This window comes from Protobothrops mucrosquamatus, unplaced genomic scaffold (assembly GCF_001527695.2).
Source record: "Protobothrops mucrosquamatus isolate PMUCROS unplaced genomic scaffold, P.Mucros_1.0 scaffold482, whole genome shotgun sequence".
NCBI classification, from domain to species: domain Eukaryota; kingdom Metazoa; phylum Chordata; class Lepidosauria; order Squamata; family Viperidae; genus Protobothrops; species Protobothrops mucrosquamatus.
In genome coordinates, this window is record NW_015386802.1 from 522261 (window position 1) to 536082 (window position 13822).

Below are 13822 nucleotides of genomic sequence, written 5' to 3' on the forward strand. Positions count from 1 at the left end.
TAATTATACCTTATTGTAAAACTACATTGACATACTGCTGTCATGTTACCCTTAGTTCTTCTCTTCATTAGACTAGAGCCCAATTCCTATAACTGTTCTTCATACATTTTAGCCTCCAGTCCCCTAATCATCTTTGTTGCTCTTCTCTGCATTCCTTCTAGAGTCTCAACATCTTTTTTATATAATAGAAACCAAACCTGTATGCAATATTCCAAGTATGGTCTTACCAAGACATTATAAGGTGGTACTAATACTTTACATGATCTTGATTCTATCCCTCTATTAATGCAGCCTAGGACTGTGTTGGTTTTTTGGGCAGCTGCAGTACACTGCTGGCTCATATTTAAGGGATTGTCCACTAGGACTCCAAGGTCCTCTAGCAATTACTATTATTGAGCAACATGGTATATGCAGTACCATGGAGTGAGCCATGTGCAGATGTGTACATTGGGAAAACAAAATAACCACTTCATAAATGCATTGCACAAAACAGGAGAACAAACCCATCAGGACAAGACTCAGCCATTCTTTTCAAGATAGACGCCATATTTGTCAAAATTGAACAGCCCTCTCTCAACAGAAGGGAAGGGATACGATATTATCCATCTCCAGTCTTCAACACAGTCCTTTCAACAGTTCCAAAAAGGCTCCACACCCATTTGCACTACTCAGGTGACCCTGAGGACACAGATAAACCTCCAGGTGGCATCAATGAGTCTCTAAAAAAATGCAAGTGACCAGCTGTTTGCAAGGAGTATAAATCCTTCCATTTCCCCCACCATCTAATTAGACATGAAGAAGCTTCTTGGATGAAAAGTGAAACATCTTCAAAGAAAAACAAGAACATCTAATTGCCTTGTGAAAAAGCATCTTTGGGATGTTATTGAGCCAAGTACCATTTATACATTTGGTTTTTCTTCCCTACATGTAGAACCTTACTTTTTTCACCATTGAATTTCATTTTGTTCGATAGAGCTGAATATTCAAGTCTATTGAGATCCTTCTGGCTCTTAAGCATATCTTCTGGAGTGTTGGCTATTCCTGCAAGCTTTGTGTCATCTGCAAATCTGATGAGTTCCCCTCCTCTCCCCTCATCTAAATCATTTATGAAACTATTGAAGAGTACTGGGCCCAAGACAGAGCTTTGGGATACTCCACTGCATACTTCCCTCCAGGTAGATGCAGTTCCATTAAGGATTATCTATTAAATAGTCATGACTGGTACACATGAGGGTTCCCTCCTTTTCTTTCAGAATCACTGCTGTTCTCCCTGATTTAGGGGCACAAAAAATGTCCGTGCAGATGCTGCTGAGTCTGAAGGGTAAACTAATATTTTTTTGATGCTGGCATCCTGATATTACTTCAGAATGTCTAATGTCTTTGTATATTAATCAAATTTACATAGCCACCCATCTCCCACAAAGTGACTCTTTGCTAGAATTTGGTTTTCTGGCTTCAAACTGATGTTGAAAGAACATGATCAATGGGGAAGTGGGTGTACTATGGCTGCCACTTTCTCTCCAAACATATTTGCAAATCTGCATATTTTTCGGGTAGTACCAATCCTCCTTTGTTCTTGGAATGGTACTGCTTGTACGTGATGCTGCTGGCATTTAGGGAAGGGAATGAGAGTATCCCTTGTACTCAACTTACTTCTGGATAGTGCATCGGAAGTCATTATGTTCCCAAATGATTGGCATTTGGAAGGAGGCACTTACAAAGAACTTTATGAACAGTTTGATCTTTGACTGTCAACTGCAAAGGAGCCATTCTCTAAAATTGGCCTTGCTTTTAATGGTTGTTCTTCGATTGTCTCAACTATCATTTCTAGAGTTTGAGTAGGCAACCTTAGTTTCAATACTGTTTCTACATGAAATGAGCAATTGCCCCTAAGTCTACAAGAGCAGAAAGTTCCACGTTTGCCTGGAATCTAAAATAACAATTACAAAAGTATTTAACATGTTTGCCTACTGTTGACTGCCTGAATTCTACTTAAATGGTAGAGAGCCATTTGAAGTAAAGGTTTGCTTCCAACCCTCCCACCTGCCTATCTCTTCCCAATCTACGTATGTACTTTTGTCCCTCTGCTGCCCTACACTGCCATCCCAAATAATCTTTGCGGTCTTCTTGCTCCTGCTGCTGCTGAGATGTGCCTGGTCTAGCCCTTTGCATCAAGAAACTGCTTTGCACTATGCTGCTGAGCCAAGTTGGGGCTGGGTTTCCTGGCATGCCACTGATCAGAGGCTGTTTGTTCTGTATCATGCCAGGAAACCCATCCCCAACCTGTCCCAGCAGTATGGCATAAAGATATTTCTTCATTCCCAGGTCACAATCACATGACCAGGGGGGGTGCTGGGATAGCTAGAAGTCCAAGGACCAGTCATAATCACTATTCATTCAGCACCATTATAAACTTCAATAGTTGCTGAATAAACAGCCATAAGTCAAAGATTACTTGTAATGGATTGGCATCTTTAGACAGTTGTTAGAAAACGAGCAAGCCCTAATCATGACTCTAGTGCTATTGGCTTAGGCTGGAGAAGACAATGGAATAATGGGTTGGAGCAGCGTTTCTAAGCAACGTAGATCAGGAGCAAGGAGACATTCACTCACTCAGATTCTTACCCTTGCAGATGCATAGGCTGATCACACAAATGTTACCTTTAATGCAGTACTTATTTCTTCCCCAAGTGTCCCATTCCTTGCCAAGGCTGAATTATTTAAACAGCACATACATCTCTGCATCAAAAGATGGAGCATATGAAATGATGCAGCCATCTCCCCGATTTGCCTTAATCAATTGGCTAGTAACCTACTGAGGGCAGAATCAACTGTAGTGTTTTAAGAAAGGAGAAAGAGCAAAGAAAACTAGAAATGTACATCTCAGTTTCTAGGTATGTCCCTTAGCAAACAGTATTGTACTGTGCTTTTAAAAATGTGTATTCCAGGACTACTTTTTATTCTGCAGACCCAACACCTCTGGGTATCTATCTCCAAGGCAACACAGAATAATAATAGTGAATGGTGCCATCATAATACACTTCCTTACTAAAGAGTTCCAGCATAGAGAATGATTTATGGATTCATATGACATCCACAGCTTCACCAAAATACCTCTTGGACACATTTTCACTTTTCAACAGCTTCAAAGAAAATCCTCAGTTCGCTGGAGTTACAGAAAGAGCTAAGCCAAAAGCACCAGAGGCAAATGAAACCATTAATTAATTCCTAAACTACTCTGACACATTTTTGCTGGCTTCTTTCATTATGGCTGGCACATCTATTATCTTATTCTGAATTGTTGATTTTATGCAAACTACTAACATATTTTCCATATTCATCAGAAAAAAATCCTTTACTTTATATGCTTTATTTTAGAATATTAATCCCCCCCAAAAGTCTGCAACCCTTTTGCATGTACCTGATATAGGAGATGACCAGGTGGAACCCGAGGGCGGGTCAAACATGTGATCAGTTTGAAGTTGTTACATTACCACAATACATCCAAGTCCAGCCCGCCTCCATGAATTCTATTGATCCTTATCTAGCACCAATTTGGCTTGTGTATTAGTAGATCAGATTCTTGTGTATAGGTAGCATGAAATAAACTTTTAGTGCTTTGAACTCTACTCCAGTTTTTGCACCTGACATTTGATGAAACATTTCACTATCTGTATTCCATATTGTATGTGAATATGCCTCCCATTCTTTAACTGATTTCAATTCTTTTCTGTCTTTATGTGATCAATATGTTGTCAGATTCCATCACTTCATTACCACAACTTCCATAACCGCAACAACCCTTGTCATTTCAATTTATTTGTCTATTCTGGAACTTGATAGGATGTGTTCACACATAAGATTGAATACCAAGTTGTTTTGCTAGTTTCAAATTCTGGCTAATGCTATGTCACAATATAGGATAAAGATGTACAGTACACACGCATATTAGAAAACCCAAGAAAGAGGATGTGTTCTATAAATACAGTCTGTATGTTATCTGAGTAACACTTGCAACAGTTGTGAAAAATAGCAGAATTAAGAGGAAATGTATTTCAGCCTGAACCATTAACAAAATGCAATTGGAAGGTTGCCTCCCTTATCTCCTGTATCAAGATGGAAGGCTGTTCTGGTTTAATCCATCAGCCAGAAAACAAACAGATACAGTGAGTTGTTTTGCCCTTCTCTGTCATTAGAACATTCAGTTCTAACTATCAGTTGCCATAGGACTGAACAGCTGAAGGGAAGGAGATATGTGGACAATATAAGAGATAAAATATTAAATTAAAGTAAAAACATAATAAAATCATGCCCCAAAGGTGCTTTTTCAAGAGGCAAGTGGACTTTCAGAGTCCAGTTGCTTCTTGAAAAAGCATCTTTGGGACAATCATGACCTGGATGACTGAGAATTTCCATAGACATAATAAAATCACCATAATATGGAATCAAGGCTAGATGGAATCAAGGATACTTTGATATCTAAGGAAGCTAACCATCTAACTGTTTCTGGTGTCGCTACAATGAAATCATCCCAGGTGCCTTGAAATTTTCTGAAGAGACATTCTTCAGTTATATGTGTTATAGTTTGTTCCAGATCACCGCAATCACATTGCAGGCTCTAAGCCTTCGTCACTTAAAGAGTTTTGCCTTAGTTCTGTCATGGCCTGTATTGATTCTGTTCAGGTGGCTCCATATTTTTTTTTTTTTGGGGGGGGGCTGCATTTCTTGAAGTCATTTTTTGTATCTGCATGATCTGTTTGATTGTGGTTATTAACAGTTGCCCACCTTAAATGCCATTTTTGATCTAGATTGTAAGACTGTGATATATTATCCCAAATTGGTTTTCTAGACTTAAGCCTAGTGAGAGGTAGAGAATCTAATATTTTATGTAGTGTAAGATCTCTAAGAGTCAATGACATGTCTATCTTATTCCACTCTCGGACTGTTGTTGTTGTTGTTGCCTGAAATCAGGAGGGGCAATGTTAGAAAGAACATGGAGCCATGAGAATGGTGTAGATTTAATGGTTCCAGATATTATCTTCACTGTGTCATTAAGATGAACATCAGTCTTATTGGTATAATAACTTCTTTCCCATACATGTATGCAGTATTTGGCAACAGAGTATATTAATGATTGTGCCACTATACACAGTGCTTTTTTCTTGTGCTCTCCAGCTTGTTTCCACAATTTTCCTAATCAAGTTATTCCTGGTTGTACAATTTTTGTCCAATTACTTCAAGATGTTTTCCAAATGTAAGGGATTGGTCAAGGAATATTCTGAGATGGTTTGGATGGTAGTTGTGTTTTATCCTCTTTCCACAAAAAGATATGTTTAGCTCTTCCTTTGCTAAACGATTGCTTAGATGGAAGGTGGTTGTCTCTTCTTTCCAGGTTGGGTTCCACACAAAGAGAAGCTGCTGTAAGCAAATTCTACTTCTTGTTTCATTTATCAAAGCTGGTTTCCAAACTTCCGTGATTTTTATTAATTTGACTGCAGCTTATGACATGGTGTGGCTTGGTGGTTTGATACTCAAGCTGAAGAAAACTATTCTATCTTCAAGCAACAGGCCTTCTGAATACTTCATACTGATACTTCAAGGTCACTGTAGGAGGCACCGCTAATAAATCCTTTCCCATTAAGAATGGTTTGCTACAGGGATCAGTTCTAGCCCTATTTAATCTATATACTAGTGATTTACCAGAAACCAACTCTGAAAAATTTTGCTATGTTGATGATGTGGCAATAGCTATCCAGGAAGTGGAATACATTCTTTTGAGGAAGTGGAATACATTCTTAATAAGGAACTGAGGTCACTAAGCCAATATTATGAGAAGTGGAGGCTATGCCCTAACCCAAATAATAAAGGGGCTAGGATACTGAAACCGAAGTATTACAAATTGGATTTGGAGGATAAGAAAGGTAACCTAAAATTTTCCTGTAAGTTCAAAATTCAGCTATTTCGTCAATACCTGCTTATTAACATTTTGATATATTTGTTTCTGCAAGCCAAATCCAAACTAGAAAGTCCTGATTCAATCCCATAGGATTGAATCCTATAGTTTTACATGAAGAATGAGGACCATCAGAAACTCTTCAAATGCTGATCACTGATTCTTTTTAATTATTTGTAATCTAAACAAATGAAATGGGAATTTGGCACAACAAAAAGCAAAGCATCAACTTCAAGCATCATATGCAGCAAATAAAGGTCCCACTGGAATGTTCATGAGCATCATGTGGGCTGATTCACACCTTTTGATAAATGGTATTTTATGAATTTCTGTATCCGTCATTTTGTCAGCGCTCCTAATACATGGATTCAAAATTCTAAGTATACTCCCACTATAACAAGATTTACTGTGTCACTTTTACACAAATAGATTGTAATAGCAAAATGAATCAAGCTCTTTTACCTTAAAAGGGGATTTGTTGGCATTTATTGTTGAATATAAATTGGGAGCTCTAGACTGAGAAAGAATATCCAGGTAAGCGAGGTATTGTCGAGGGGAATTGGCAAACTTCACTTCTTTTTCCAAATTCCTGTCAGGTGCCTGTTTTGAAATCCTATGCGACACAATCAAGGTAAACAATATTATCTACATGCAAAAAATACACAATAGATTAAAAAAAATTAAAAAATTAATTAAAAAAATTAACTTAAAATATTTGAAATATATAACCTGTGTTATACATGATTTATATTTTCATGGAAGAGAAAAGAATAGTGGCAGCATTAAAAAGCAGAAAAATGTCATGGCAAAAAAATCATGATATTAACATTAAATCAATTTAATGAGCATATTTAAAAATAATTAGAATAAGTTTTAGGGCTGTTATCACATTGAACTGCTTTTTTTTTTTTTTTAAGTTAAATGTTCCCCTCTTGTTAGGAAGTTCTTAAGGGTAGCACTCTACATTTTATGATGATATTTTCTAGGAATGTCAAAAAAGAAAGAGCTGTGAACGTCTATGTGTGTGTGTATACACAGTCTTTATGATGATACTAGAGAGAGAGATTATAGACATTCATGGATAAGACAAGAATGTCAGATTCAAAAATACACCCCAAAATTGGATTCTATTTCCCCACAGACTAGCTCAGTGATGGCGTACCTTTTAGAGACCAAGTGCCCAAAAACTGGCCTCACCCCCGCTCCACCCCCTGCCCTGCCCTTGCCCCGCCTGCCTGCAGGGCCACTCACCGCCTTCGAGGCCCGCTGCAGATCGCCCAGGCAGCCCAGCAGCGCCATGGCAGCCACACCCTCTGCCCGCACCATCAACTGTGCGGGATGGGGCGTGCGGGCAGAGTCTTGTCTACGCTGCCTGGCTGCCATGTCCTTGGCTGCGCTGCTCCGTGTGAGCCACACTCGAGGGCGACTCTCCTCCAGGGGGGCTGCTGGTGAGGAGGGGGTCATGGGGGGAGGTGAGGCTGGGGCAACGGCACATGTGCCCACAGAGAGGGCTCCAAGTGCCGCCTCTAGCACGCGTGCCATAGGTTCGCCATCACTGGACTAGCTCATCTGCAAGTATATACAGTAATATATTTAAAGTACCCAGAAATACTTATAAATAAATCCAACCATAGGTAAGCCAACCCTAGAATGTTTAACCAACATTCAGAGAAAAATGTGCCACTATAGGTAAACCAATTGTGCAAATTAAAACATACAAAAATATCAAAGGATGGCTTTATGGAAGGAGATCTTTGCGGCAGTCAGCCTGTGGTCTTCCTTCCCTGTGTTTCCTCCCTTGGGAGTTTAAGGCAATCTGAAGTGCACTGCACCACACCTGGATTCCAATTATAAAAGGAAAAATGCTGAGAGCCCTCAGTGTAGGTGGGCAGGTCTGTGGTTGTTTGAAATTATAAGGGCACTGAAAAATTGACTCACAACCAGTCCTCGTATTTACAACCATCACAGTATCCCCACAATTATGTAATCAAAATTGGGGCACTAAGCAACTGACCTTTATGACAATTGCAGCACTGCAGGGTCATGTAATTGCCATTTGCAATCTTCCCAGCTAGCCTTCCAATAAAATCAGTGCGGGAAGCCAAATTCACTTAATAATCACATGATTCATTTAAGCCATGCATTTAACAACCATGGTTAAAAAAAGATATAACATCAGGTGTGGCTCACTTGCTTAGAAAGATAAATTCTGGTCCCAACTGTGATCATAAATTGAGGATTACCTGTATTTTCCCTCTGTAATGTTATCCTTATCCATGTTTTCTGTTTTAGTTGATTTAGAACTATATTTTAACTGTAGATCTTATTGTGCACCACCCGGAATCAACAACCCACAATTTGTGTGAGATGGGCAACCATATAGATTTGCATGAAGATATACCTGGTTGAGTCTTCAAGATCTTCAGAGGAGAATGTTTCCAGATGCCAGTCATGGGTCTTAGGGAGATTAGAAAGTTCACGAGCAATAATATGCTGTGTATAATCATCATGCCATGTAAAGCCTGAAAAATACAGTTGCAAAAATACTGATCCAGAAAGTTTTGGCAAACAAAAAGCAGAAGAAAAAAAACACACTAATCTTGCACTACATAAGCAATTAGCACAATGCATTCGATATTGGTAGGCTTTTTTTTTTAAAATCAATTTCCTACTTGTTTTATAAGAATAGCGACAGGAATCCTTGTTCCTGCAAATTATTGGGCTAACTGTACTGAAATACTGATGGATTTAAAATGTTCCCTTCTAAAAAAGACGGTGGGTGTTATGATGAGATTTAAAAAGATTATATTTAATGGAATTTTAGTATTTCTTGGTCACAGAGGAACTATAAAGCTGCTTTATTGTCTAATGTGGTTGCTTTTCTTTAGTTACAGAAAAGAACTGAATAACTCAGTAACTGAGCTGGAATGAATTTCAAAGCTGAATAGTGAGATATAATGAAAAGTTATTTCTCAGAACTGTATCTCATTAGCTTCAAAATATATTCCAAAATATACCAACATTTTATATGATGTTGTTGAAACAAGCTAATCATATCCAGGCATGGATTACACTGATCCACTGAAAACTACAACCATAAGCAGCAGAGTAATCTATCTAGGAATCAATATTTATTTTCTTTACCTTATCTAACAATTTTAAACCAGGGCAAAGTGTCATTGTGAAAGTAAATTCAATGCAGTTATGTATTAATTACATCCCTTACTAATCTCATCGTAGTTATACTTAGAATAATGATGAGATCCCAAGAATAATTACTAGTTTGTAAATGTTATGATTAACATTTTTAGTTCATATAGGATTACCACCTAGAATTATCCATAATGATTTAATATGTCTATATCATATTATTACCAATATTAATATTCAACTTTCTGATACCTTCTTGTACAATAAAATATTAATCACTGATATTGCAACTGCAGTGTTAATACTTTTTGGTCAATTAACTTGAAGAGCAGTTCTATATTTCATAAAAATTATTGATGTATTGGCACTAATCAGTTTTAACAGTACCTGAGGGGAAAAAAATCAATTCCATAGGATTTATTTTCATTTGATACTATATAACCTGTGAAACAATAAGTCTAAAACTAACACACAGTAATATGGCAACAGTGTAATGAACTTTGACAATTTTATATATGCTTATTAACTGTAAATCCAAACAGTATTATAACAACTGATGTTTAATTTTAGAATTTCAGTGGAAAACAAATACAAACAAAAAATGTCATTTTCACTTTTATTTTGCATTGCACGTCTGAGTTTACATTAAATATTTAGCCTAAGCTGAAACAATGAAACAAATACAAAAGGACAATGAGTTGTGAAACAATCTATTTAGATAGAAAACTATATTCTAGACATTCCTAAAGTAGTATCCAAAGAAAACAATATGTCTTGTACAACTTTCTTGGGTTTCTCGCTGATATTATTTTAATACCTGGGCTTTTAAACAGTATTCAGAATCTTTTAATTTGGCAACTATAACATCATTTTCATTTCCAATAGCTCCTTGTCTTTAATTTGTAGAAAATTAAAAAATGGTGGTTGATTGCATTCCAAGGTTTTCGTTTTTATTTCAATATGCACCCTTCCTAGAAAAAAAGGCAAAAGTATGGGAAGAGTAGATGAAAGAAAGAATTCTGGAAAGCAGGTAAAAAAAGTATGAAAGAGAATTATTTTTTATGTTTGTTATGTGGAGCTTATTTTATCATTGGTCATACTCAGTAAGCTAGTTACACTGGAAATGAGCAAGGCCCATCGTATGTGGTATCTTGACTGTGTACCCTAGTGTGGCTTGAAATTCCAAATGTGTTGGTAGGCCACAAAAGGCGGCAACGCCTCAACAATTGTGAAAAGGTTTAGAAAGATTTCTGAGAATAGGAAGAAACCAGCTTTGATCAAATACAATGCCAATCTACAGTTTAAAGATATACAAATTATCCCCACCCCTTCCTTTCCCTCATGAAATGTTGAATTTTATTTTTACGTAGCTGTACAGTAGTCCTTGACTTGTGACAACCATTGAGCCCAAAATTTTCATTACTAAACAAGATAGTTGTCAAGTTGCCCCATTTTATGGTCTTTCTTGATACAATTCTTAAGTGATTCACTGCAGATGTTACATTACTAACACGGTTATTAAGGGAAACTGATTTTGCTTGTCAGAAGGTTGCAAAAGGTTGCAAAAGGTCACCTGAGCCCGGGATACGGCAATCGTCATAAATAAATTCCAGTTGCCAAGCATCCAAATTTGAGGATCACCATGGGAATGCTGTAACAATGGTCATAAAATGCCAGAGTCACCTTGAAGCTGCCCAGAGTCACCGGATGGGTGACAAACAAATTTAATAAATAAATCACTTTTTTCCAGTGCCTTTGTCATTATGAATGTTACTAAATTAATGGTTGTAAGCAGTGGTGGGATTCAAATATGTGAACAACCGGTTCTCTGTGTGGATGCCACTTCCAGAAGTCCATTCTGGGCCTGGGCAACAAAAAATTAGCTACCGGTTCTGCCGAAGTGGTGCGAACTACCTGAATCCCACCACTGGTTGTAAGTCAAGGACTACCTTTTTTGTCTGATTTCTAATCAAGTTTGATTTTTATCTTTTGTTCCATCCCAGCATAGGTAGTATTACCCTTTACACCAAATGTCTATGGAGATTCTCAGTCATCCAGGTCATGGTTGTTCCAAAGAAGCTTTTTCATGAGCCAACTGGACTTCTTGTTTGAATGACCAGCTGTCTGCAAGGAGTATAAATCCTTCCATTCCCCACCATCCAGTAAGAGCTGAAGAAGCTTCTTGCATGAGAAGCGAAATGTCTTCAAAGAAAAACAAGAAGTCCAGTTGCCTCACGAAAAAGCATATTTGGGACCTTTGCACCAAAAGAAAAACGTCAAGATTCATCTTAATCGTCGTTTATTGTAATTTTAATTCCACTATCTTAACCATCCATCTATTTTAATAACTACACATAGAATTAAAAATCAATGAAAAATAAGTATAAAATATTTCAAAAACTATCCCTCTTTTATAGCTCCACTTTTCAAGATGTGTAGTCAGGGCTAAGCAGATATTTGAGGGAGCGCTTCACTTTGGCAAACCCTTCAAAACTACTTCTCAAAAGAGCACAAACATAGACATGCATAGTTTTAATAGCAAAGAATCCATGTTGCTTCACTTCACTCTGTCCTTAGCCCCTTCTGACATTTACAAAACATCTCTCTTGTCCTCAAGAAGATAAATACCTACACGGTACAAAGCATCATTCACAAAGATCTATGAGTAGCATTGAAAAACAATCAGCTACATTCTTTAATTTGTTTGTTTTGAGGAGAAGATTTCAACCCAGGATGCTCAATAAAATAGCTTCCACAGGAGCATTAACACCAAGTAAACATCCAGAATCAAAATTAAGTCTGATAAACAATGGCAATTTTACTTGGCAATTTCCCAACCCTTTGTCTCTACTATCATAGCTAGTGTTTTCTACAACTCAATTACATCAATTTAACACATAAGGTTATACAGGACTGCAGTTTTTCCATGTCACTAATGTAGAAACGTTCTGTAAGACACACTACTAGCAATTAAGAATCCCTGCTGGAGCTCTGCCTACAGTGTTCATCTTCCAACTGAGAATTCCCACCAATGGGCAATGAAAAAACAAGCAGACGCATTAAGGAATCTAGTTAAGACAGTGGTTCTGAAAAGCTATTAATTAAAACAGAGAAATACAAACTGAAATATTCTATGATTAAATAGCAATTATTGAAGAAATAACCAAGATATCTACAACTAAAGAGTTTTATAACTTTGATTACAACAGAATCGTACCAGGCTTCATAAGGCATGCCAAACAGCCTTTAAAAGTGAGTCTTACTATTTTTTTTCCCATGCTATTTAGGGTATACAGCAGATGCTGATAATAGCCACTTCCTTTTCTTTCTCAGTAGAAGATAATAATAATAATAATAATAATAATAATAATAATAATAATAATAATAATAACAACAACAACAACAACAACAAAATACAAAGACCTACAAATAGAAATAGAAAGACTGTGGCAAAAGCAAGCAAGGGTAGTACCAATAGTAATAGGCGCCTTGGGTGCAATCCCAAAACAACTGGAGCACCACTTGAACACCATTGGCATTGACAAATTCGCTATTAGTCAATTGCAAAAGGCGACCTTACTACTAGGAACTGCTTCCATCCTGCGACAATATCTGTAATACCATTAAACATCCACATCTGCCTATCCCAGGTCCTGGGTAAGGACTCGATAGGTAGACAAAATGCCAAATCCAGTTTGAACATCTGGCTGACTGTGCGATGATCAATAATAATAATAATAATAATAATAATAATAATAATAATAATAATAATAATAATAATAATAATAATAATAATAATAATAATAATAATAATAATAATAATAATAATAAAGTTGGAAGTGACCTTTGGGGTCATCAAGTCCAACCCCCTGCTCAGGTAGAAAACCCTACACCATTTCGGACAAATGGCTGTCCAGTCTCTTCTTAAAAACTTCCAGTGTTGGAGATTCACCGCTTCTGGAGGCAAGTTGTTCCCCTGGTTAATTGTTCTAACTGTCAGGAAGTTTCTCCTTAGTTCTAGGTTGCTTCTCTCCTTGATCAATTTCCATCCGTTGCTTCTTGTCCTGCCTTCAGGGGCTTTGAAGAATAGGTTGACTCCCTCTTCTTTGTGGCAATCCCTGAGATATTGGAACACTGCTATCATGTCACCCCTCGTCCTTCTTTTCATTAAACTAGACATACCCAATTCCTGTAATCATTTCATACATTTGTCTGAAATAGTATAGAGTTACCTACTTGAGCAGGAGGTTGGACTAGATCAGGGCTTTTCAACCTTTTCACAGATTGTACCACTTTTAGGATATGGCAATATTTGAGTACCACCAGTCACCTAGCAAGGTGTCAAAAACTTGATGACCCCCCCAAAAAGGAAAAAAGTGATAAAGTATAGGTAGTGCTCAGCTTACAACAATTCGCTTGGTGACTGTTACAACAGCACTGAAAAAAGTGACTTATGACCATTTTTCACACTTATGACTGTTGCAGCATCCCCAGGGTCATGTGATTTACATTCGGATGCTTGGTGGTTCTCCTCCTTCCTCACCGACCGTACGCAGTCTGTATTGGCAGGGGGACAGAGGTCGACTCCTAGACCCCTAACTTGTGGGGTGCCTCAGGGGTCGGTCCTCTCCCCCCTTTTGTTCAATATTTATGTAAAGCCGCTGGGGGAGATCATTCGTGGCTTTGGGGTGGATTTCCATCAGTACGCTGATGATACGC

At 37.6% G+C, this 13822-nt stretch overlaps 1 protein-coding gene across 1 annotated transcript in view; it reads right to left on the reverse strand.

The window, feature by feature from the left end:
- Positions 1-8584, reverse strand: part of PTPRN2 (protein tyrosine phosphatase receptor type N2) — a 519027-nt gene extending 510443 nt beyond the window's left edge. Inside the window, exons 1-2 of the mRNA XM_029284276.1 lie at positions 8355-8584; positions 6416-6566 (exon numbers count right to left, since the gene is read on the reverse strand). Coding sequence (XP_029140109.1) covers positions 6416-6566; positions 8355-8584 — 381 coding nt within the window. The remainder of the gene's footprint in view (positions 1-6415; positions 6567-8354) is intronic.
- Between the last annotated feature and the right edge of the window lie 5238 nt (positions 8585-13822).